Genomic DNA, 24,244 nt, shown 5'->3' with positions numbered 1-24,244 from the left:
ATTCAAGTGCTAAACTCTACTCCCTTTGTGTGATGTCAGTGCCTTCCACACACTGTGAGTGGAATTAAAAATTAGGAAAGGGAAATATGCAAAACATTTCTGCTTAAAAATAATGTTCTGTCAGTTATTAAACAAGTGATATTTCATTTAATCAGCTCAAGGGGATTATTTTAAATGAAAAGGGAGAAACTACAATTTTATTAACACATTCCTGCCCTAGAGTCCTACTGTAATAATTCCTTACCTGACTAAATTAAAAAGTTATAATTCAGTCTGTCGACAGCATAGAGTTATGAATCATCACGTTTCATTATAGTCTGTTTGGGCATGGCATGCAGTTCAAAGAATCAGGTCTATCTTTGGCATATATATATATATATATATATATATATATATATACTGTAAATACTGCAAAGGCACTAAAATTAGTTGAAATAGATTACTGTATAGTAATGTTAAGAAGGGGGCTCTACAATGGTTGACTGGCACTGCCACCAAGCTAAAAATTGTGGTCGCCTACCCCCTGCCCTTTGCAGCCAATGAAACCCTCTCCTTCTCACAGAAAAGGTAGCGGGTTCAGAGGACTTGTCCAATTGGTTGTTACTTAGCCAAGGAGCTCCAGGAACATCAACTGAGTGATCATCAAGGAAATATCCTGTTTCCCCTTCCTGCTATGAGAGGTGTGGCAAAAGGGTTGCTGGGGCAACAGCTGAGATAACAAAGCAGCCCAGCCAAAACACTCCCAGCCTTCTTGTAAGAATCTTACAACTTCTGGGGCAATTTCTGCCCAGTTTTGCAGCTCTAAGGTTGCAAAGAAGACTCAGCTAATCACACTCCTCAAACCGTGGTGGTTCATGTACCGTGGCAGGTATGGCAAAGAAAGATGTAGAAACCTGATTAAGAACATGGGGAATGATCTTACTGAATCAGCCCAGAAGTCCATCTGATCCTGCACTCTGCTTCCAGTCAATTGCTCCTGTCCCCCCCCCCCAGCATCTAGTAATCAGAGGTCTTCTTCTTTGGTGATGACTCGTAGCTGAGTAAGATTGTCTTCCATGAACATTGTCTTAACAGTGAGCCCTTAAGTGACTGTGGAGGCCAATTCTGGATCCACACGTCCTTCCATAGTGGAGACGTAGGTTTCTGGGTGGGAGTTGATCACAGTGAGGGTTTACCAAACATGCCTTCCTCTTAGTTCGTTTCTCCTTTTTACCCTGAGTTTGTGGTTCTTCAAAGTCCACGACACGTTTGGTAAAAGCTGTTCTCCAATTGGAGCACTCGCAGGCCAGTGTTTCCCAGTTATCAGTGCTTATGCTACATTTTTTTAGATTTGTCTTGAGAACATTTTTAAACCTCTTTTGTTGTCCACCAGTATTTCATTTTCCATTCTTAAGTTGGGAATAGAGTAGTTGCTTTGGAAGATGATAATCAGGCATCCGCACAACATGACCAGTCCAACAAAGTTCAACTGTCTTCCCAAGTAATGTGTAAAAAAATTTGGAGACACCATTGATGGAATCTTTCAGGGAGCTGGAGATGGCGTTTATAAGTGGTCCATGTTTCACAAGCATACAGTAAGGTTGGTAGTACAATAGAGTTGTAAACAAGCATTTTGGTTTCCCTGTGAATGTCCCAGTCATCAAACACTCTGTGCTTCAGTCAAGAGAAAGCTGTACTTGCAGAGCTCAGGCAATGCTGAAGATATGCTGCCATTGAACATGGAGGTTCTTCCCGCAGTTCTTATGGATAATAATCATTAATAGACTTATCCCCCATCGTCTAATCCACTTTGAAAGCCAGTAGTTCATCCACACTATTGCTTCAACACCTGCGGCAATAAATCCCATTATTTAACACTGCTGTTTTAACTAGCACTTATTTTCATTGTCTTAAACCTACTGCCAGTTAGTTTCCCCAAATTCTAGTGCTTGAGTGACACAGAGTATCCCCCCACCTTGCTGTATGGATTTACATGTGAGCAATTGAGTGTATTTAGTTTTCTATCTAGGACATAAATTGCAGCTGAGAACATGTGAAATGGTTAAAGAATAAAATATCTGCTATCCATTCAAGCAGAAAGTGTACTGAAAATATTCAAAGTAAATGATAGGGAAACGGAAGGTAGCTAAATATTATAAATAGATAGAAACTGAAAGAGTGGTGTTTTTTATAACATTAGTCCCTGATGATTTTTTTTTCATTTATCTTTTGAGAGAGACATTCTTATTACAAGAAGTGTTCACTAAAAAATTAATTGTTTATTAAGAATTAATTAAAAAGGTTTGCATTGGTCTAATTGAACTGGGAATATCTTTCGCACTACTTTGAACTTGCAGGTGCTGCTGTGGTTGTAGTTAAGACGTTATATTATTGCTTTACTCCACTGCAAAGGGTTGTGTCAAGAAAATCTTTAATATAAAAATAAAAAGGAGTTCATGCATAAAGCATGACGCCCTGAAGCATATTAGATCTGTTTATCTCCCTGTTTAAAATGAACAGTACCTGGTATAGTTTACATAACAAGGCAGGGATCAGCTTGATAAAGCATTTATATCACCAGGGGAACACACTGGCTCATTTCCTCAACACCTCTCTGCATGACTAGCTTGCCAGCTAGTATAATAGCAAACAAAGTTTTAATAGGTCAAGAACAGAGTGGTCGCTTGTATTAAAGTAAAGCATGTTTCAGATTGTCCAATTGCTCTGGGAGTGGGGAGAGAAATACTGTATATTTTTCTGCATAGCTTTATGAGATTGTTTATTGTGTTAATTATTGGTTGGATCATTACATGCATTAAGACTTTTTAAAGGGTAGCCATGTCTGCTTCAGCAAAAACAACATAAAGTCTTGTGGCCCCTTAAAGACTAACAAGTATTATGGCATAAGCTTGCATGGACCAGAGGCTGCTCCATCAATTGCAAGTGGGGTCAAGTGGTCGTGAAATGTAAACAGATTGTGACAAGCCAATTAAAGCTTATATGTGTGCAAAATAAATCCAGTGACTGTTCACAATGGCAGTAAGTGGTGATTTGATGAAGTGGACTTTAACTCACAAAACTGTATGCCAGGGGTTGGGAACTGGATCCAGACAGTGGCTGGATCTCTAATTCCTCCTCCTTTCACTGGTGAACTTTGACAGGTGGGCAGGACCACCCATCTGGCATTCACAGGGCGTAATATTGATGCCAAGTGATTGAAACCTATCAAAGTTCAAATGAGGTCACTGATGGGTGGTTTCCACAACCTCATTTGAAAATGCCGTGTTTTTTTAGTGCCAATCAGCTGATTCAAACTGGCTTACTGTAACCACTGATCAGCTGATCAGAAGTTACAGGGGGGCCCCTTTGAAGTCCATTTTGAGGAAGGGGTTTGGATTCCTCTGACAAGGGGAAAGTGCCCCATTTGGAGAAAGCAGTTCATCCAAATGGTTTTCAAAGGTACTCTCTGTAATCAGCTGATGAGCAAGCCCCTTTGAAGTCATGCTCCCAGATGATTGGATTTAAACAACTTCCTCCAAATGGTGCACTTTTTCTGTCTGCAGACATACCCCTCACATACCTGATAAGAAATGGATTCTCAAGAAGAGACTCATCTGATTAAAAACTGAGTAATGGTCTTTCCATTCCTAACTGTCTGAAAGGGGAAATGATAGATATTTGGAGTTAATAAGTGATGAATGGATGGGCTAGTGTTGTTTCTAGGGATGGGAGCATGATCCGCAGGTCTCACCAGGAGATTAAGGGGCAAGGGGTGCCCAAACTTTTTTCAAAGAGGGTCAGTGAACATGCGAGAGGGCCGGCCACCCCAGGTCATATACTGCTGCGGGCGCCGGATTAAATTGAGGGGCGGGCTGGATTAGGCCCCCGAAACGGACTTTGGACATGCCTGGGGCAAGGTATCCATGCAGAAGTCCAGTGAATCAGTGCCACCTAATCTCAGAGTTGGTTGCCTGAACAGGATTGTGTGAGGTTTCAAGACAAGTAATGGTTTGAGTGTGGTGCCCCGGTTATGTATTTTCTACAGCAACAAAAAGTATAATGGATCTTCCATCTAGTTAGTAAGCAGTATATGACAGGATGCATATGAAATGGGCTTGAGAAAAATAATCAGAAGTCTGATTATTTAGATCACAAATTCACACAAGGTTTGGCAAACTGCATATTAGTATAAGCTTAACTATTATTGTGATTGCTAGATTTCACAATATCAGAATATCAGTACTTTAGCTTCTATTTTCAAGTGTTCTTTCTTACTAGAGTGGAAGCGAATTCTATAAATCAATACTGCTATTCCTCCCGGGAAAACAACAAAAACATAATCTGGTTTTCTGAGAGCTTCCCTCCCCCTTTCTAATTATTAATTCACTTAATTGTCTTGATGTCTGGCTTATGAAGTTGCTGAGTCTTTGTGATTATACTTCGGAAAGCCCCTTACTGTAACAAGGAAATGCTATCTAAATTACTTATGCAATAAGAATATCTGACTTTAAGGACACTTGCTTTACGTGATATTTCTATCAGCTCATTTGTTTGCATGATTCACTTCTCTTCTAATGAGGAAAGTTGATGGCTCATGATTTTCTATCAAAAATTAATCATTGTGTTGTGGTTGCATTAGTGTTGTGTAAAACAAGACCCTCCTAGGGAGCTTTTTGTAGATGTGAATGGGAGTGACATTGCACACACATTCACATATAGTTAACAAAGAAAAAAACAACCAGGCAAGGCATTGTTTACATGTTGATCATTACCTTTTGATGGCCTACTGAGATTTTGGTCTCTCTTTGCACTAATCTTATGTTAGTGACTGTCATATTCCATTAGCAAATTTAATCTTTGCTAATGTGATAGAAAGTTGCTAATACAATGAGACTCATTAACAACTTTTGCATCGTGTTAGCAAAAGCCAAATTTGCTAACAGAATGCAAAAATTCTAATATAAGGAAGTCATAATTATGCAAATGCATGATTTTATTAAGTATGCTCCCTATATCTCACTAGCGCTCTTGCAAGATACAACAGTCAGAAAATGGCTTTCAGCCCTGCCTAAACCTTGACTTACAGCAGATGCAGAGATTTTATTGTTTGTGTCAAAATGATGGCTATGCAATAAATGAACGTCTTTGTCTAGGCTTTCACATCTATCTCCACAATAACGAAAACTAGAAACTTGAATAAAAGACAGCTCAGAATCAATTCAAAAGTTGCAAGAATAAAAGGGGTGTAGAGATCCGAGAATTTGTAGGATTCCCCAGATTTCCAGACTACGTAGCAGTCACAATTGCCTATTCATATATGATCTGGAGTGCCTGTGAACACATGGCATAAATGGTTGCATTCCCCCATTATCTCTTTCTCATTAAAGAACATATATTGGTAAGTCTAAGAAATATTTGAATGAATTGGTGCAGATGCTGAAACAGGCCATCAAACAAGTCATACTAGGTATCCAGTTTAAATCAGTTTTATAATGTTCCTTACTGTGCAATTTGTTTGCTATGAAATATGTTAATATGATTTCTTTGTAAATCTCAAAGCCCCAGAGATCTTATTGATGCTTTCCCCCCTTCAACGCATGAAGTGCAGAAGTCATTGAGGAGGTCTTTGAACACCTAAATAGCATACTATTGTTAAAGTAGAATAACAGTTCACACTGGTCTGCTTCTGAATATGAAAAACTGCAAACATCAAAAGTGGCATTATGGCTGCAGTCCTCAAACCACTGCATACAATGACCCATTTCACATACCGGTATAACACTAACCAAACTATGGTTTAGTGCGTGAATGTGCAGGCTCCCAAAACACAGATCATGGCCACTTTGCTCCTCCTCTTAGCGTGATTTCTGAACCTTGCTCAGTAATCAAGGTTTCTTCTTGGTTTACAGAACAACCATTATGTAGCATAGTAGCAGCAAGACCAGAGGAGGAGCAAAGCAGGCAGCGTCTTCCTTCCAGAGTCTGCATGATTGCACATTTGTGCTAAGCCATGATTTAGCTTAATGTTACATGCTACATTTGCATTACCAAATCCTGGCTTAATAAGACAGAGTATGTACAAGGTGAATTGCACCTGCCCACAGTGCCTTTTCTCCTGCTTCTCACAAGTGATGAAACAAGCCAAGAAACCACACATAAGCATAGCTCCCATTACGTTCAAGCTGGGAAACAATGGTTAATGGCTTCTAAACAAACCAGGACATGAACTCATGGATTAAAGTTGGTTATCAATTCTGGCTTGCTTGGAAGCCCTAAGAAGAAGAAGAAGAAGAAGAAGAAGAAGAAGAAGAAGAAGAAGAAGAGTTTGGATTTGATATCCCGCTTTACCCAAAGGAGTCTCAAAGCGGCTAACATTCTCTTTTCCCTTTCTCCCCGCACAACAAACACTCTGTGAGGTGAGTGGGGCTGAGAGACTTCAGAGAAGTGTGACTAGCCCAAGGTCACCCAGCAGCTGCATGTGGAGGAGCGGAGACGCAAACCCGGTTCCCCAGATTACGAGTCCACCGCTCCTAACCACTACACCACACTGGCTCTAGTTAACTATGGCTACCTCGTTTGTTTCCCTACTTGCGTGAAGGGAAGAGAAAGGATGTGGCCCAAAAGAAAGCAGAGTAATATTTTGACACCAGCTTGGCTGCGGGGTTGCCAGAAGGAGGCATACAAGGCACCATCCAACTGTACTAGGGACTCCACTCTGGATTTGTTTGGGTTTACTCCTTAACCTTTTCTTCTCCCTAAGATATGTCACAAGGCAGCAGTGGTTTAGGATCAGAGTTTTCCTTCTCCTAGATGGGCTACCTTCTGAGGTAGACGAACCTCATGTGCCCCTCACTTCTCTCTACAGCAAGTGCAGAAACCTCCTTCTTGACCATTGGACCCCTTGTTGGTCTCATTTGCTCAATCTGCTGGAGCCTAATTTTAACATGCAAGAGAAGTCTCTAACTCACTAATGGGTCTAGGAAGGATCACTGGGAGAGTCCATTGTAATTGCTTTACATCTGGTAGGTTTCAAGGAGATTATTAGAAAGTGAGTTGTTTTAGGATAACTCTGTCTGTGTCTCCTACAAATCTCAGTCTCATCATTTACTGGACCAAGCTGAAGCAGCATCTTCATATATGATCTTTTCTTCCCAAGTTGTTTTCCTAGCGCAAAGCTGATAATGTTAATTATATCATGGCATCCTAATAAAATAAATGTTGTAGGTAAGGCAGCATCACCCATTAGATGAAATAGTTCTAACAGGCTTTAAAACGCCCGGTTGAAATCAAAAGCAGCACTGCTTTTCAAGGACAGAAGGGTGAGTTGGCACACATGTGGGAGAAGATTTGCTCATTAGGGAAGGTTTTTTTATACGGTAACATATAATTAAGGTAATGGTCACAGCTTGCATGACAATAAACACCCTGGCAGTTGTTTGATTACTACATGGGTCAGAAGATCAGGTTTTTTTCCTACAAGACGTATCCACATTAGTGAATAGGTTAGAAAGTAAATTATAGCTGCCTTTCGCAGGGTATTACTGTCAAGTCCCATTGTTTTGGTTCTGTTTCTACTGTACATCACCGGCAATATGGCTTCTGAAGGCTGCATGTGACAGGTTAGGCATTTTATCCTTTGAGTAAACAGTAATCGTGGTGTGAAGAAAGTGGGGCATTGGAGAATTTTCCCCATTCTTTGAGAACTCCACTCTTCCTTTTTAGTTTGCTCCAAGGGCTCTTTGGGGATACATATATTAAGCCCTTTAAATAGTTCATAATAAATCTGTGTCTCAGGCTGATTCTGACAGGTTTTTAAAGAGTCTTTTAAGAGAGAATCCTCAATCATTTGTTAATCCATGGGGTGATCTCCAGGCTTGGAGGAAGAGAGAGAGAAAAATCAACAGTGCAGGCTCCTGTGTAGTGAAAATGCAATGTCGAGGAAATGATAAATATGAGCAAAAACCGAAGGAACATTGTGCTGGAGGAGTTTTAGAAAATGTGGTGTGCCAAAATAGTTTTCTCCTCAATTAGTCCGTTTCCAGGCATAGATGCTACAAAGTCTGACTTGGAGAGAAATATCTTATAATTTATTGTCTGGCATATTCCTCTCCTTGTGTTGTGTCAAGGTGTGTTATAAACCAGAGCTTGCCTGAAGGAGGGACTGACAAAGTGTGTTAAACTTGCACAAAAACCATTTGTGTGTATAAAGAGAAAAGCTAAAGCATGCGCCATTCAAGACATGTGATAAATTCTGCCAAAATACCTGCACGGTAGGCTAATTTTAAAAGGCCTTTCTTTGAGGAATGTGACAGCTGCTGATTGGTTTTGTCAAAGGTCTTGTGAAAATCCCCAGTAACAAAACAATCCTCTTCAGTTTGACAGGTGGTCTGTGGTTTGTTTGTTTTTTAATTTAAAAAAAGAAAACCCACACCAAATAATGTGAATTGGTGTTTTCCAAGAAATGGACAAAGCGCTTACAGCATTTGAAGAAATATTACTGTTGAGATCATCAGATTAATTTACAGTGCATTCCCATACATTGTCTACTCAGAAGTAAGCAACCTGAGCTATGTAGTCTCAAAACTCCCAAGCATTAGCACAGCCATGTATAGTGAAGGACTAAGAGGATAATCTAGGAGCCAGGAAGCTTCGAGTTCAAATCTAACTTCAGCCATGATAAACTCATTGGTAAGCTGCTTAGCTTTTTTGTCTGCCATTGGGTAGTAATAATAATATTGTATTAGCCTACAGGGCTCTTTTAAATATCACTGCAGTTGTTTGTTTGCTTGAAGATTTGTGTTTGGTTAATTTTACTTACTTATTTATTTATTTTATTAAATTTCTATATCACCTTTCATCTGAGGATCACAGGGCAGTAAAAAACATATAATAACAAACAATAATAATCCCCCCTAAGTTTAAAAGGCCATAGATTGTTTAATTAGCCAAAGGCCAGGGAGAAGAGGAATGTAATTTTGCATGATTTCATAAATCCATCCCAGTGTTCTCCCACAGTTATCTGTGATTTTTTCCAAAAAAAAAAAAAAATCCATACCAAGCTTGATATTGATATTTAAATAAGCCTGATTACATACTGTTTCATTAAAGAATTTTCTAGAACAATCAAAACTGAAAAGCAAACAAAAAATTGCAAGAAAACAAACACAAACAGGAATAGAGATTAAGAAACAGAAGGAATCGTTTAGACAAAACCAATACGTGCTAGAATGTGGCAGTCTTAAAATGTTTGAAATTGTCAAGTTTTGATGTTTTTGTGAATTGTGATATGTGGAAGAAATCGAATGAAGTTCAGAATAAGCCAAATGTATTCCAAAATAAAAGCTTTGTAGCACAATCCTGTCATAGATATGGAGTCCTCAGGGGAACAAGGCATTTGCAGTGAGTCTGCTGCCAGTGCCTTGCACTTCTTATATGAAAACACAGGACAACATTCTTGGACTGAAGCAGGCCACAACTTCATTGATTACAGATGAAAGTGATTTGGCTCATGCATTGGGTGATTTCCCACTCAGTCAGCCTGCCTGCTTCCTAGGGGGTTGATTCTGAGAAAGGGTGTCCCTGTGACTTAGGGAACACCTGGGTGGAATCGACTCCTTGCAGAGTGCTGTGGCCCTCAGCCCGCGATTGGACTTATGGACGAAAACACTTTCCCCTGGATCCCTTTAACAGGATACCCCAATTCCTGGAAGGGAGAGGCAAAGCCATACAACTCCCCCTTCTGATTACATACTATAAACCATACCCAGACGTCTCCTAAAGCCCACCCACGATTGGCCGATATTATGAGTGGAAGAATTGGAATTCCCCGACACCAGCAGCGAGCTGGTGTGTCACCGCAACCGCCACCCACCAACAGGTTGGCAGAATTTTCTCTGCAGAACCACTATGACATGGTATTTTAACAATGTGAAGAACAGATCCTGAATAGTGCATGAATAGCCTTGGCAGGCGGTATGGTTTATAACAGTGGTTCTCAAAGGGTGTGGCATGCCACACAGGTGGCAGGAGAGGGTGACGAGTGTGGTGGGAAGGTTCAAGGACAATCCAAGAAACATATAAACATTTCAGCACAGTATGATATCAAAACTGTGTCTTTATTTGCAGAATATTTATAGATATCCCATGAACGTATTATAAAGTTGTTGTGTTCTATGTTATAAATCAAGCACTACTAGGATTTGTTTCTTTGGGTTTTCCAGCACATTTCTTATCAATAAAACATTCAGGGTGGCATGAGTAAATTTTTATTCTGAAAGCGTGACCCGGAGAAAAAAGTTCGAGAACCACCGGTTTAGAATAAGAACTGCTGTTTGTTGGATTTAATAAGGCTTTAGGATTGGCACTTTGGTTCTTGGTGTGTTGTGGGGCTTCTTCTGCAGAATCCCTCCCCAGACTTGAGGTCTGATCAGCCAAGAGGAAGCCAGCCAAGAGCAGCACTGGGGCAGCACTGCTGCTTATTGGGATGGGGAGGTGGGTGTGCGCTTTGATGGGAGCACCAGAGAAGCTCCACATAGCCCAGACCTCCCCACTGCCCTCTGAATCAGCTGCAGTGATGCTACCAACAGGAAATTCATGTTGATGCTCTGCACCACCTTCATCATTACCTCTTTTGGTGGTTTCTTTCACTCTTTGTTGTTTGTTGTTGTTTAGTCGTATCTGACTCTTCGTGACCCCATGGACCAGAGCACGCCAGGCCCTCCTGTCTTCCACTGCCTCCCGCAGTTTGGTCAGACTCATGTTTGTAGCTTCGAGAACGCTGTCCAACCATCTCATCCTCTGTCATCTCCTTCTCCTTCTGCCTTCAATCTTTCCCAGCATCAGGGTCTTTTTCAGGGAGTCTTCTCTTCTCATGAGGTGGCCAAAGTATTGGAGCCTCAGTTTCACGATCTGTCCTTCCAGTGAGCTGATTTCCTTAAGAATGGATATGTTTGATCTTCTTGCAGTCCACGGGACTCTCAAAAGTCTCCTCCAGCACCATAATTCAAAAGCATCAATTCTTCGGCGATCAGCCTTCTTTATGGTCCAGCTCTCACTCTTAATCCCCTTTGGAAGAGAGATTGGAAGGAAACCTAGGAAGCTGCCTTATAGTGAGTTGGTCTGTCTAGCTCTTTGTTGCAGTAATGGGGCACTGCCAGCTCCATCTGGAGATGCCAGGTGGAGCTGGTGCTCTCCCATTGAACTGTGGCCCTGCCCCAAAGGGGCCAATAAGCAAAGTAATTAAAGCAGTAGGTATCTAGCTCCTGTTTAAATATTTGCACCCCCACTTAATCTGCCTTTCAAAGAAGATTACAACAAAATCCATCAGTGGAACCTGATGCTAGATGTTTAAAAATGTTTTCGTTGCAGCATGCTGGCCATTCTGCGTAGTGAACAGTCTCCTTGTTTGTAAGAAGTTTTGAGAGTCTTATACTGCTTGTTCTTCATTTTACTTAGGGAGAAATCTGAAACCCAAACAGTGCCATTTCTTCTGCGATAGGTTTACACTCCCAGCCAGTTTCCACTATTTCCTCTGCATTCTCATCACACTTCAAAATTGCTGAGCTGTTTTTGTTCGCAACTGACATTTTGAGAATGATGCTTTGGGAATTTCAAGACTGGAAATTTAAGCCTGAGTGGTAATAGTTTGAACTATTTTTCATGCTTGAGAAAAAGGCAGATGGGGGGAGGGACTCAGTCTCACATCTTTAATTGTGGTAGTGGTTGTGATAGGGTTATCACAATGGCTGTCGTAAAAAGCTCCACAGTCAACTGTGTTGTTGCTGTTGTACATATGTAGAAATTCATAAAGCAGATACCACAGTGTATTAATCCTTGGTAAATATTTATACCTCAACAGCAGCCACTCTATGCACGTAACATAACCTCTAGGTAAGATATACATACATTTATCAAGTTACTAGCATAAATAATGTGTAATAGAACTCTTTCAAAAATAATACATTATGTTAACACAATTTATGATAAGGTATTTTTTAACAACAGACATAGATAGAGGAATCCAGCTTAGATACTAACAGCCAGTTACTGCCCTTGGTTAGGCTACACAGACAATTCATGTATATAAAATAGTGTATTAAAGTAAACTTACAAAAGCAAAGAGCAATCATTGCAAATGTAATTTTTTCCCCTTCCTCTTTGGGATTCTAATTTTAAAAGCATTAAAGAAGACAGCTGCTCATGCTGTGATATGCGCTAAACAGCCTGAAGGATGGAAAAAAATATATTTGTAGCTCATAATAACTATTGACCTTTCTGATATACAATGTTCTCCGTGTTAGCTATTCTGTTCTATCAACAGTGAAGATTGAACATGACTTCTTAATAGAAAACATGGGGTTTCAAGCTGCCTTCACAAAGGTGTTTATGTATTGTTATTTTGTACTGTAGTACAAAGACTAAGTCCTGGTGCCCTTTGTCTGACATCATGTTGTAAAAAAAACTGAGGGAAAGGGTCCTCACTCTTATGGACTGCTTTATAAGAGGAATTGGCCCATAACCATTTTATGATTGCGATAAAAACATTGCTACCCTCGATCCTGCATGGAGGTGCAGAAAGTTGAATCCTAGAGCATCCCGAGAGCACAAAGTGCATTTTTCTTAAGAAATAGATCCCTCAAGTGGCTGCATTTATAGATGCTTTGCAGTAAGATGGGAAACAATCGCTTGCTTGTTGTTGTTGCCCTGGTAGTATTCATACTGTTTTGCTCTTTGTAGTGCCACAGCTTCCTGCATAATATCTTGTGTTGGGTGTCATGTACTTTCAAAGGCTAGCTTTATTATCTCCCATTCTCCCTCCTCCTCCACCACCACCACCCCTTGAACTCTTTACCGCTTTAGAGTCCTGTGCAGAAACACCCACTGGTAGCAGCTTGACTTTGTCATTATGCATATTTTCCGCAGAGTGGTGTCATCCAAACACTAGCTGTGTGAGCAGCATGAGGCAGTTTAAATGCTCTTCACTTCCTCAGGGGAGCCCCGCACCAAGAAGCATGCTCCTGCTTGGCATATGAAAATCTGGAATGGAAGCTCTTTTAGTATCTTCGGTAAATCACAAGCAGAGTGGCAATGGTAGGCAGCAGAAGCAGGGTTTTTGTGGGCTTAAAAAAGAAAAGAAAAAGACTTCTTATGTTCTTAAGTTGTTCTCTTCTCCCCCATCTACCCCTCAGTTTATTTTATTTTAATGCCACTTTTAGTGGGCCAGTAGTGGCAGTACTAAATTACAGCTCTTTCCCCAACTGCTCTAGTCTAAAGTGCTAGTTCGCAGGATACTAAAGAAAAGCAACAAAACTTCCCAACAGGATGAGAGTCCCTTGATCCTGTTAGGACAAAGTATATTACCATCTGGGTATATCTTTCAAATTCTCTTTATAACCACATATCCGCTCTTTAACATAAAGCAGTTACGATTTATAATAGCAATTCCAAAGGATTTTGCATCCCCATGTCCGTGTTCAAGAAAAATAAACTAAGTTGCATTAATTTCAAAACATTTATTTGGCTCCTAAATAAGTGGTCCTTTGTGCAGGAACATGATTCACAACAAGTTCAGTGATATCTTTGCCTACAGAGGGTAAATGATGTAACTCATAATGGACATTAGCCTGGTTTGTACAACACACTAAACCAAAACCATGGTTTAGCATGGACATGCAAGCATGAGGGTCCCTAGAAATGGGTTTTTAGGGCTTGTTCCCTGTTTGCTGAATGCTCTCCTCAGGGAAACACAACTCACACCAGAACTTTCACATGCACCTGAGAATTGGAGTTTATAAATTACCGTATTTTTTGCACCATAACACTCACTTTTTTCCTCCTAGAAAGTAAGGGGAAATGTCTGTGCGTGTTATGGAGCGAATGCCTGCGGGTGGCGGGGGGATCTGCTGCAGTCATGAGCAGAGGATCCATGGTTCCCCTTCCTTCCTTCCTCCGTGGTTACAAAGCATGGATCCACATGGATCCTCAGGATTTTTGCATTGGACTACTCCAAACTCATCGTCAGATCACATGTCTGTGGCCACAGCATGAACCACAAAAATCATATCCACTATTTCGTTTAGAATATATTTTTTCTTGTTTTCCTCCTCTAAAAACTACGTGCGTGTTATGGTCTGGTGCGTGTTATAGAGCGAAAAATACGGTAAGTGCTGCTCTGGCCTGATGCTAAGCACTCTGACCCACTCTCACACCAGAACTGTCCACATTTAGATGCCAGGCTAAGATATTCCACTTTATCCTGGCTTTAGGGTGTTATGCTGTAGGGTGATCTCTGGTTTCTTTGTTGTGCTAATCTTTTATTTGGATGGGATACCCGTAGTTACAGCTTGTGGTTTGTCTGGTTCATAGGCAATCCCATTTCTGGGATCTGGGTGGGTTCATATGGGAAAGGGTTGTCTTTCAGGTCTGGCCACATAAGGCTTCACATGTCAAAACCAGTACTTTGATCATCTCAGATAATGCATGTATTTCTGTTTTTCATTTAGATTTATGAAGCGTTAATTTCACTGGATGTTTTCTAGTTTTACCATTATTCGAAATAATATGCAAACCTTTTCACATTTCCAAACTACTCTTGTTTTAAGTATCACTCTTTCATGCACACCTTTGCTATCATTTCTGTGCTAACAGACAGCATCTCATAACCCTAATAATTTCTGTTTGCCTTCTGCATACACTTGTCTGTTCTTTTCTTTTAAAAAAATCACATTTGAAGGGTTACTAGAACTGTATGTTCTAGTATTATTATTTATTGAATTTATATACCTCCCTATACCCGAAGGTCTCAGGGCGGTTCACAGAACAAAATCAAAATATATAATCAAAATAAAAACAACAACCCAAAAACACACACCCCACACACAAAAAAACACATTTTAAAAGGGCATAGGATGTCAATCAAATCAACCAAAGGCCTAGTTAAAAAGGAATGCTTTTGCCTGGTGCCTAAAGGTGTATAATGCTGTATAATGTGTATAATACATTTGAGTTCCATATTAGTATATATACAGATTCTTTCCTTAGCTTTTCAGGGAAGTGTCTACTAGGATTGCAAGATCGCCTGAGTGCCAGTTCAGAAACCTAAAAGGATCATACAGGGTTGTTTTGCTGATGAGCATTTGCTTTGCACTTTTCAACGGAGAATTTTATCTGCTCATTCATTGCCCACTCTTCCCATATCATGCTATCCTTGAGGACTTAAACGTCGGCCTGCGTGCAACAGAACAACTTTTTCACATGCACCTGAGAATTGAAGTTTATAAATTAAGTGCTACACTAGCCTGATGCTAAGCTCTCTGACCCACTCTGCCATTGAATGCTCAAAGATAATTAGAGCTATGGACTTCAGTGCCAAGCCAGCCACACCTCCTATTGTCTTCCAACCACTGCTTCTCTAAGGAAAGAAAATATAGCAAGGGAAAATGTAGAGAGACTGACACCAACCTTTTGATATTGCGAAAGGTTGAGCTCAGGTGCTGTTCTTTTTCCTAATCCCATGAGAAAACAGCAGCTCCCCCCCCCCCCGGCCACATGCACTCCCTCCATGTAATAAATGTAATAATCATAGTGCGATTCTATATGTGCCATCAATAATGGATGCTTTATTAGAGATTTCTGCATTGCAAGGGTTTGGACTAGATGACCCTTGGGGTCCTTTCCAACTCTGCGATTCTGTGCTTCTGTTTGTCTATGCAGAAGTCAGTTCCACTGAGCTCAATTCAACTAATTCCCCGGTATGTGTAGGATTGTATAAGATTGTAACCGGGTGTTGCAGATATCTATTTATCTTTGAGAAAGTCCCATTCAATTCAATTGTATGTATTTGTGCGTATGCGTAGATCAGTGCCGGATTTACGTATAAGCCAAACAAACTATAGCTTAGGGCCCCCCTCTCTTGCCCCCCCCCGAAATACACTTCTTCTTAATTGTATTTCAGTTCAACAATTACTTGGATAAAATACATATTTTGTTTTGTGCGAATGGCTTTAGATACCTTTTAGGTCCGTAAATTAACATATAGCATATATTCAACACAAAAAAGGGACAATTTGTTGTTGACAAAGGACGGCTGGACATATAAAGGGCCCCATTACCTTCAGTAGCTGAGGGCCTCATCAAAGCTAAATCCAGCCCTGGCGTAGGTAATTTGAACCCCATGCCATTATACGTAATTTGGCCTGATTTGGCAACCATATCTTGACAGCTAGCCGAATTGCAGATAAAATCTAACATATAGATTCTTCTATAGTGGTGCCTCTGGTTACAAACGCTTCTGGTTACAAACGCTTTGGATTATGAACTCCACTAACCTGGAAGTAGCTGCACCTGGTTGGGAACTTTGCCCCAGGATGCAAACAGAATCCAGGAGGCCCCATTAGCAAAAGTGCGCCTCAGGATAAGAACGGTTTCAGCTTAAGAACGGACCTCCGGAACGAATTAAGTTTGTAACCAGAGGTACCACTGTAAAGGCTTGAGCCGAAGTATTTGTTTACTCTCGATCAGCCAGCCCCCGACTACCTTTCAGTGGTGCAGTTCTGTTCCTGTGCTGTTCTTCTGGCTACCAGGATCATTTCAGGGCTGCTGTGCTTCTCAACCTTGTCTGTATTTATTGTCATGGTTATTGCTATGGGATGGGTATGATTTCCATGGTCTGATTTATGAGATCAGTGTTGCTTCTCATGTGTGCAATAGTCTACAGAGTGATTTATTGCAGTGATGGGTGGTAAATACTGAATCCCTCAAAATTCCATAAGCATATATTTCATCCCGGCTTCATTCAGATTATCAGACCCTTTTATATAATGGTGAGACATTAAATTACTTGAATAAAATTAGCGCTTAGAATGCATTCTATGAGAAGTGCAGCTTTCTGTTTCCCACCTTTTCTCTCTCTCCACAGCATGCTACTGTCCTTCTTGATTAGTACAATAATGAATGCAGACTTGTTTTAAGTACAGTAAACCCTCAGCTTACACAAGGGTTACATACCAGAGAAAGCGCCTAAAGCCCAAATCATGTATAACCAACACACACTGGGTGCAATGGTGGGTGAGACTGCCAAAGTTTGTTTTTTTCCTGGGCACCCACCTCCTTTTAAAAAATAAAAAATTGAATATGCACAGGTTAAATGCACTTTAAGTTGCGAGTATACTGTACAATAGTTGAAAAAGAAGAATCAGGGCTGTGTAACTCTCCTCCATATTTAGAAGATTACCATGAACAACATTTCTGCATATTTTACTTGCTGCCTATGTTAGGTCATAATGTACTGGACTATAGCAACTGCATGTTTTAAGCTGATTCTAACATTTATTCACTCAGCAGGAAGAACACATGCTGTGGTTTCTTAATGTACACTTTAAGCACTGTACTGTAGAGTGTTGTATAATATCAGTAATAATTAATGGTGAGCCTCTTGCTGCCAGATCTGCTTATGACCCTTTTTGTGGTTTCAGGGTTCCAGTAACCTTGATCCTGATCATACATTTCCTTGCTTTGAAAGTTTCATTTCTTAGATGTTGCAAACATGATATTGCTGAATGGAACTGAAATGTTGAGGCCAGGTTTGTGGCATGGTTTCTGATGGCTTCACGTTTGTTCAGGTCTCCAAGGACTAACACCAATAAATGTGAAAGAGACAAACAGCAGATTGGCATACTTTTCCATTTCCACCAGGATGGAAGAAAAAATGCGCTAAATTAAGTCTAACCTTAAATGTATAATCTGTCCTTGGGAAGGAGAAAAGAAAAAAAAAAGGATATAGCATCTTCGAGCTCTCGGCATCCCTTACGAGAAAAAATTGGTTCTAAGGGTCTCTGATCTTGTGTTTTAGTAAAATAGAACTGCACGGCTGACTGACAGTTCTGATCTAAAGCATTTACGTTTAAGTTTTGATCTCTCTGCTTTTGATTAAAACTAATGAGCTCATTTAATTCAAAATGGGAATCTCTGATAAGAGAAATAAGGTTGATGTGATTGGATTAGAGGGGCAAATTAAACTCTTAGAGCAGAAGTTTGTGCTTATATAGTGTATTAAAAAGCTGTTGGCGTATTATGGCGTGTTAGATGATGAGAAAAATTTCATAGTAATTCATATTTAATCAGAAGAAATGAAAGTACTAAATATAACATGGCTCTGCTTTTCCCTCGAGTGATAAAGAGCTGTACATTTAAAATGACATGGAATTCATGCTCTCTAAAACAAAAAAAAGCCCACTCTTAAGAGAGACACTAAAGAAAGGGGCATTCTTGTTATTGTATTCATCACATCAGAGCTAAAATGCCATAAACACAATGTAAATGTGATCACATCAGTACAAGGTATATGCAAGGAAATATAACAGGAAAAGTCTTGCCTCATAACTAGCAATACTCTTTCAAGACACTAGTAAAACATTTTTTTGGTTAATTTAAACTCCATATACAGAAATATTGCCAATATGGCTATTTTTTATGAAGGCTTGCCCCACATTTAATTATTTTAGACAACGAAAGTGTATATTTACATTTGATATTAAAATGATATAAGCTTTCTGGTGAGCAGGCTATGTTCTTATTTTCAGGGGGACAAATGAGTGTTGCCATTATTTTTCCCCAACTTCCAAACCATTTCCAGCTAATGAAAGAGCAAAGAGAGAAGCAGACCTCAAGTTTGTGCTAGAGTGAGAGTTACAGTTTATTATCTGAAGATTGTCCAGTGCATTTTTTCTAGTAGTCTTACTTGAGAGCACTGGAGAAGGCCACATAGGACCAGTATAACTTACTAGGCAGACAATAAATTGCTTCTATCCGCCACCAGCTTGAGGCTATCCTCTCTTTTTACTCTTCCTTAAAAAAAACCACACCCACAACACCCACCTGGCTCCCTATCTTTCCCTACTAGTTATAGTCAAAGAAAGAGTTCCTAAGCAATCAGCCCAAGATTGTTGTTCTTTCCCCTACCACCATCACCACAACACTGTTCATGCTGATCCTAGGAATAAACATTAAAAGTAGGAGCAGATTTGCATTTTCTCAACAGTGAGGAAATTAGCAGCTTCCATGTGATCCATCATCTGATGCAGGAGGTGGTGCTGGTGAACATATATTATGTTCACCCTTCCAGCCATACTATAGAGTAGATACAATGAAAGGAATGAGCGATATCGAGTAGTTATCCATATGAGACATCCAACTTCCTTTCCTCCTCCATCTTCTCCAGTGACAACAGCAGGCCTTTTTTGCCCAGTGGCACAAAGCATTGTCAGTGGGAAAACGTTACAGGAAGAAAGGATTACCCTCTCACTAGAATGGTGGTCCTGATCTAATTCGGGACGGGGGACGGATCCACAGCTGCCATTAAAAATATATATAGTGGGAGATCTATCATCAGAATCTCCCACTTCACATGAAGTAATTCAAAAGGATATTGTGAAAATGAAATTATCTATGAATTGTTTTATTTTGTTGTTGTTGTTTCTACTCTAGTGGAAGCCACAAGCCCCAGCCTACTTACAACGGACAACAATCTAGAGCGTTCTTTTTTCATTCGGATGAAATCTACCCTGACCAAGCGAGGTGTGCACATAAAATCTTCAGGATATAAGGTAAACATTGGTCTTGCCTCCTTAGGAGTAGTTAGAAGTTTCCTTTACTCTGAGAGAGAAATGTTGTGGCTGAAGAGCTAACATACTTAAGCATACTTCTTATATCTGGATATCTGCCAAAGTCTGAGCCTGGAAAGTTTGCCAAAGATTGAACAAGACTTTTAAAGTTAAGAACATTTCCGTAGGAAAAAGTACATGGATATTTTATTTATTTCCCATTGCTATTTATATTTCTAAATGGCTGTTCTCTCTCCCCTTCCCCCCCTCTTTTTTGGAGGATGCAGTAGTCTGAAACTAATTAAATATCCCTGGAGGTTATGGCTGTCTTAAATCCAGTGACTGAGTAAATGGTGATCTGACCCACTAGTTTCAAGAAGTCAAAAATAACCATAGGAGGTGTGTGCAAAGTCCTTCCATCACGTATCATACGGGATTAAAAACAAAAACAAAACACTGTAGCATTCTTCAGCCTCACTGACTACCTGGAAAGACCTTGACTTACAACACAGTCCTAGACATACCTATTCAGAAGTAATTCCCATTAAGTTCAATGGGGCATTCTCAAATAACTGTGTGTAGAACTGCAGCCTTAGTAGCCCACGAAGAAGTAAATATTTAAGAATGCCTGGAAATGACCCACTGAATGCAAATGACTTGTTTCTGTGGAAGCATGCATAGGGTTTACCTGTATGATTTAAAGGTTTATTGTCATTTTTTAAAAATCACAGCCTGTTCATTGGATCTTACATGAACAGGACCTTACATATCATAGTCATTATTCTAAGGTGTCCTCTGTCTCCAGCCTGCCATTAGAATTATTCAAATTTTCCTGAATTTACATATGAGCCTTAAAAAGACTTATATGAGCAGATGTGACTTAAGGGCATCAGGAAACTGGCTTTAGTTATCACCACCCACCCCACCCCACCCAGCATTTATCACTGTCTGTAAATAATACCCGAGGGTTGCCTCTCCTTGTTTCCCTTGGGGTTAAGAATAAAGTAGCTCTTTAGTATAACCACAATTTTCAGTTTGAGCTCTTAACATTTGTTTACAGTCTGTGCTGCTGTCCTATTTTCTATTGTCCTGCAAGAGAGAGGAGCCTTGTCCAATCTTCCTGCTGGGGTCATCCAATACATATTTAAATCCAAGTGTGAAGTTCACACATCCTTTTGCTTTGCTTTGCTTTGCTTTGTGTTATTCGTTGTTGTTTTGTTTTCTTGCAGTCCGTCAGGACAGCAAGACACACAAAACATTGGGTCATGGGGTAAAATGGCAGCATTAAATGGTTATTGATCTTTCGGCTAGTGGGGGGACCACAGAATCCAGCAACAGTGACAAAGTGCAACCTTGGAAAGGTCCAAGATTTGGAAATAATAGCAAAACTGACCACTTTCACTTCAGACAAGTGCTCAGGTAAAACCGAGGCTCTGGGCAGAAGCTTGAGGAATATTTAAGTACAATAATCCCTACTCTATTTTTCTTATACCTTTTTAAAATGAGAACCTTAATCTTATCTTACCCAGGGGTAGCAGCATATAGAACACATTCTGGTACTCTTCTTTCTAAAGTGAATAGCATTTCTTTTTGGTTCACTGTCACATTTATATCCCACATTTCTTCCAAAAAGCTCAAGGTGATGTTCATGGTTCTCCTTCTCCCAGTTTTTATCCTCACAAGAATCCTTTGAGCTAGGCTAGGCTGAGAAGAGAGAGACTAGCCCAAGATCACCCAGTGAGCTTTGTGACTTCAAAGGGATTGAACCCTGGCTTTCCAGATCCTAGTCCAACAGTCGTAACTTCTATTCTTCCCTGACTCTCACAGAGCATGAGCAGAGGTGTTTTTGTACCAAACAGGCTTGCATATGGTATGTGAGCACACGCATCAGCTGGCATGCTAAAGACATGTCTATAAGCAGGAAATGGTTGAGAAAACGAGGAAAGGTGTACACTGTGCAAATGAAGACCTTTCTTTCTTACTTTTAGACCATGTCCTCTGAAATGATGAAGCATCTCTTCAGTTAGATACTGGCAGGTGGAACTGAGTTTCCACTCCAGAACACCTGATTTGAATGTAAACATTGCTTTTGAAGGTTTAAGAAGCTATCTGACAACAAACCTTTTGTATATTTTTTTTAAAAAAGAATTCCAAATTGAATATGCAATTTCCATATTGTCACCTGTTTCATATTCACACGTCATGCTAAACTTACAGCAGTCCCCTTTCTTCTTAGGCAAATTGCCATCCATTGAAAGCATGGATGGGGAACCTTTGGTCCTCCAGTTCCCACTGGACTACAGTTCCCATCATCCCTGATCATTGGCCATGCTGGCTGGAAATGATGGGAGTTGGAGTCCATGGGATGGAAGGCCATCGCCTTTTTCTCCGTGGTGTAAATGCTTGCTGTACTGTTTTAGTCACTACTGTTTAGCCTTTACACACAAATTAAGGATAAGATATGACATTCCTCTAGTCCTGTAGTTGTTCATTGAACTTGAGGGAGGTAATTTTTTCATAGGAAGAAGCCCCAGAACAAAAAGGAGGTTTGTCCAGCTACGTAGGGTGAATGCTGTGGAGACTTCCAAGAGAACAACTTCCAATTGGGTGGGGAGGAGCCCATGATTGGCTGGTATGCTTCCCTGAGTTTCTAGCCATGAGACAGACCTGAACAGTGAGCACAGCAGGGAGGAAGACTTCCTCCTGTTAGAGCCCAGGTGTGGACTCCTGGGGACATATGAGCCTCAGGAGAAACCTGGGCAGCTTGCGGGGCACGTATTTTGAATGCACTTTCAAGACTTGAAAGAATGCTGAACCACCAGCATGCACTAAATATTGAATCCAGGATTTCAGTCCATGCCGAAAACTCTCTCTGAATTGACAGAAGAAATTACTGTAGTGCTGACCCATCATAGTAACTGGGTAAACAAGTACATTGGCTATCATGTTCTCAGCAGCAAGTTACACATAACCTCGGGCATCTGTGAATGTGTGTTCTTGAAAGAGAAAATATTTGCTGCGATGCAGAGATCATTCTGGCCTTCAGCTGAGCCTCTGGTGGGATAAGGAAATGCCTTGGGATGTTTAGCCACCATGAAGGCAGCCTATGTGAGAGGACACCAGGGACATTTTATTTCAACAATTTATCTGTAGCACAGAAGATCTAAATATACACTTCACTAAAGTCTTAAAAGAATATATATATATATGGTATGAGTCAATGTCACAGACTGCTTTTGCAAACAGATTGGTTTTCTCTCGGTAAAAATTTGAAGAATTCTTTTTTAAAGGAATCTGTCAGACAAATGTCCAAAGCACCTGTGGAAAAAGCACAGAAATCTTAATAATTAAACTTGTCTTTTGTCTTTTTAACAGTTAGTACTAATCATAGCACATTATCTTTAAAAGAGAGTGGGGGGACGACGACTGTTGATTTGATAAGCTCAGTGAAAACTAGAAATGCAAATGTTCAATCACAGGCAGACAGCCAAAATTTCAGTAATGGAGACTGAAAATTTGATTAATTTCTTTCCTATAAATCAACTCCCATGTACAGAAATAATTTTGAAATACGTTAGCTCGCAAAATTGAAAAATGTTGAAAGCTACAGAAATGGTTTCCACAAACAAATCCTTATGCGCCAAATTTAATTTTGTGCAGTGCTGATTTCCTGACACCCTAAAACTAGGTGTTGTATCATGGTTGTTCGTGGGGATGATTATAAGTGACTCAGTGATTTAATAAAGCGCTCTTAAAAGTTGTGGTAAGGACATAAGTCTTGTATTACTGGAGCAGAATAAAGGGCAGGGGGGCATTTTCATGGGGAGGTGATGTCAGCTGAAGAGTGGGGCAAGATGAATTTTTTGTTTGTTTGACTAAAGTATTCTTATACCACCCTCTTGAAAAACACCTTAAGTATGTTCTGCCTTCATGCAGAACATACTCAAGACAATACAACAAACAGCAGCTCATTTTAAGACCATATGATGTCTTTCTTTCTCACCTAACTAGCTCAGTCAGTAGAACATGAGTCTCTTAATCTCAGAGTCGTGGGTTCAAGCCCCATGTTGGGCAAAGGATTCCTGTATTGCAGGGGGTTGGACTAGATGACCCTTGTGGTCCCTTGCATCTCTACAATCCTATGATCCTAAGAATGTTAACAATGGGAAAGAGCTGTAGCTCATTAGCAGAGCATCAGCTTTGCATGTAAATGTCCTGGGATCGGGCCCCAGTGTCTTCAGGTAGGATTAGGAGAGCCCTTGTCTGAAACCCTGCAGAGCCACAGCTAATCAATGTAGGCAGTACTGAGGGCATGGACTAATAAATTTGAATGATGATGATGGCATCTTCTAATGTTCATATCAACCATGTAAGCTACTAACAAGAACAAAAAAGACCAACAATATTTGTGACTTTGACATCACTAAATAGTATATCAGCCCATATCTAGTGAGTCATCTAGAGATATAGGTAATCCTATAACCACAGATGTTTTGACCCATACACTCCTCTGAACTATCTAGGTATCTGAGCCCTCTGCTCAGACACTGGCCACACAGCTCTCTTATGTGGAATCATGACTCAAAAATGAATCATGTCGGCCCTTCCCTGTGTTTGACCTCGGTAACTGATAGTGAGAGCTATCCTAGTAATAATGGGATTTCCTT

The 24,244-nt window shown here is 40.2% G+C and overlaps 1 protein-coding gene across 12 annotated transcripts in view; it reads left to right on the top strand.

Annotated features, from left to right (window-relative positions):
- NPAS3 (neuronal PAS domain protein 3) overlaps nt 1-24,244 on the top strand; it is a 652,478-nt gene that overhangs the window by 581,942 nt on the left and 46,292 nt on the right. For all 12 annotated transcript variants that reach the window (XM_082213453.1, XM_082213452.1, XM_082213448.1 and 9 more), the window contains one exon: nt 19,462-19,580. In XM_082213453.1, the coding sequence (XP_082069579.1) occupies nt 19,462-19,580 (119 nt within the window). The remainder of the gene's footprint in view (nt 1-19,461; nt 19,581-24,244) is intronic.

This window comes from Podarcis vaucheri (genome assembly GCF_965113315.1).
Source record: "Podarcis vaucheri genome assembly, chromosome: 1".
NCBI classification, from domain to species: domain Eukaryota; kingdom Metazoa; phylum Chordata; class Lepidosauria; order Squamata; family Lacertidae; genus Podarcis; species Podarcis vaucheri.
Note: the sequence above shows the minus strand (reverse complement) of the source record. Positions and strands in the feature narration are given on the sequence as shown.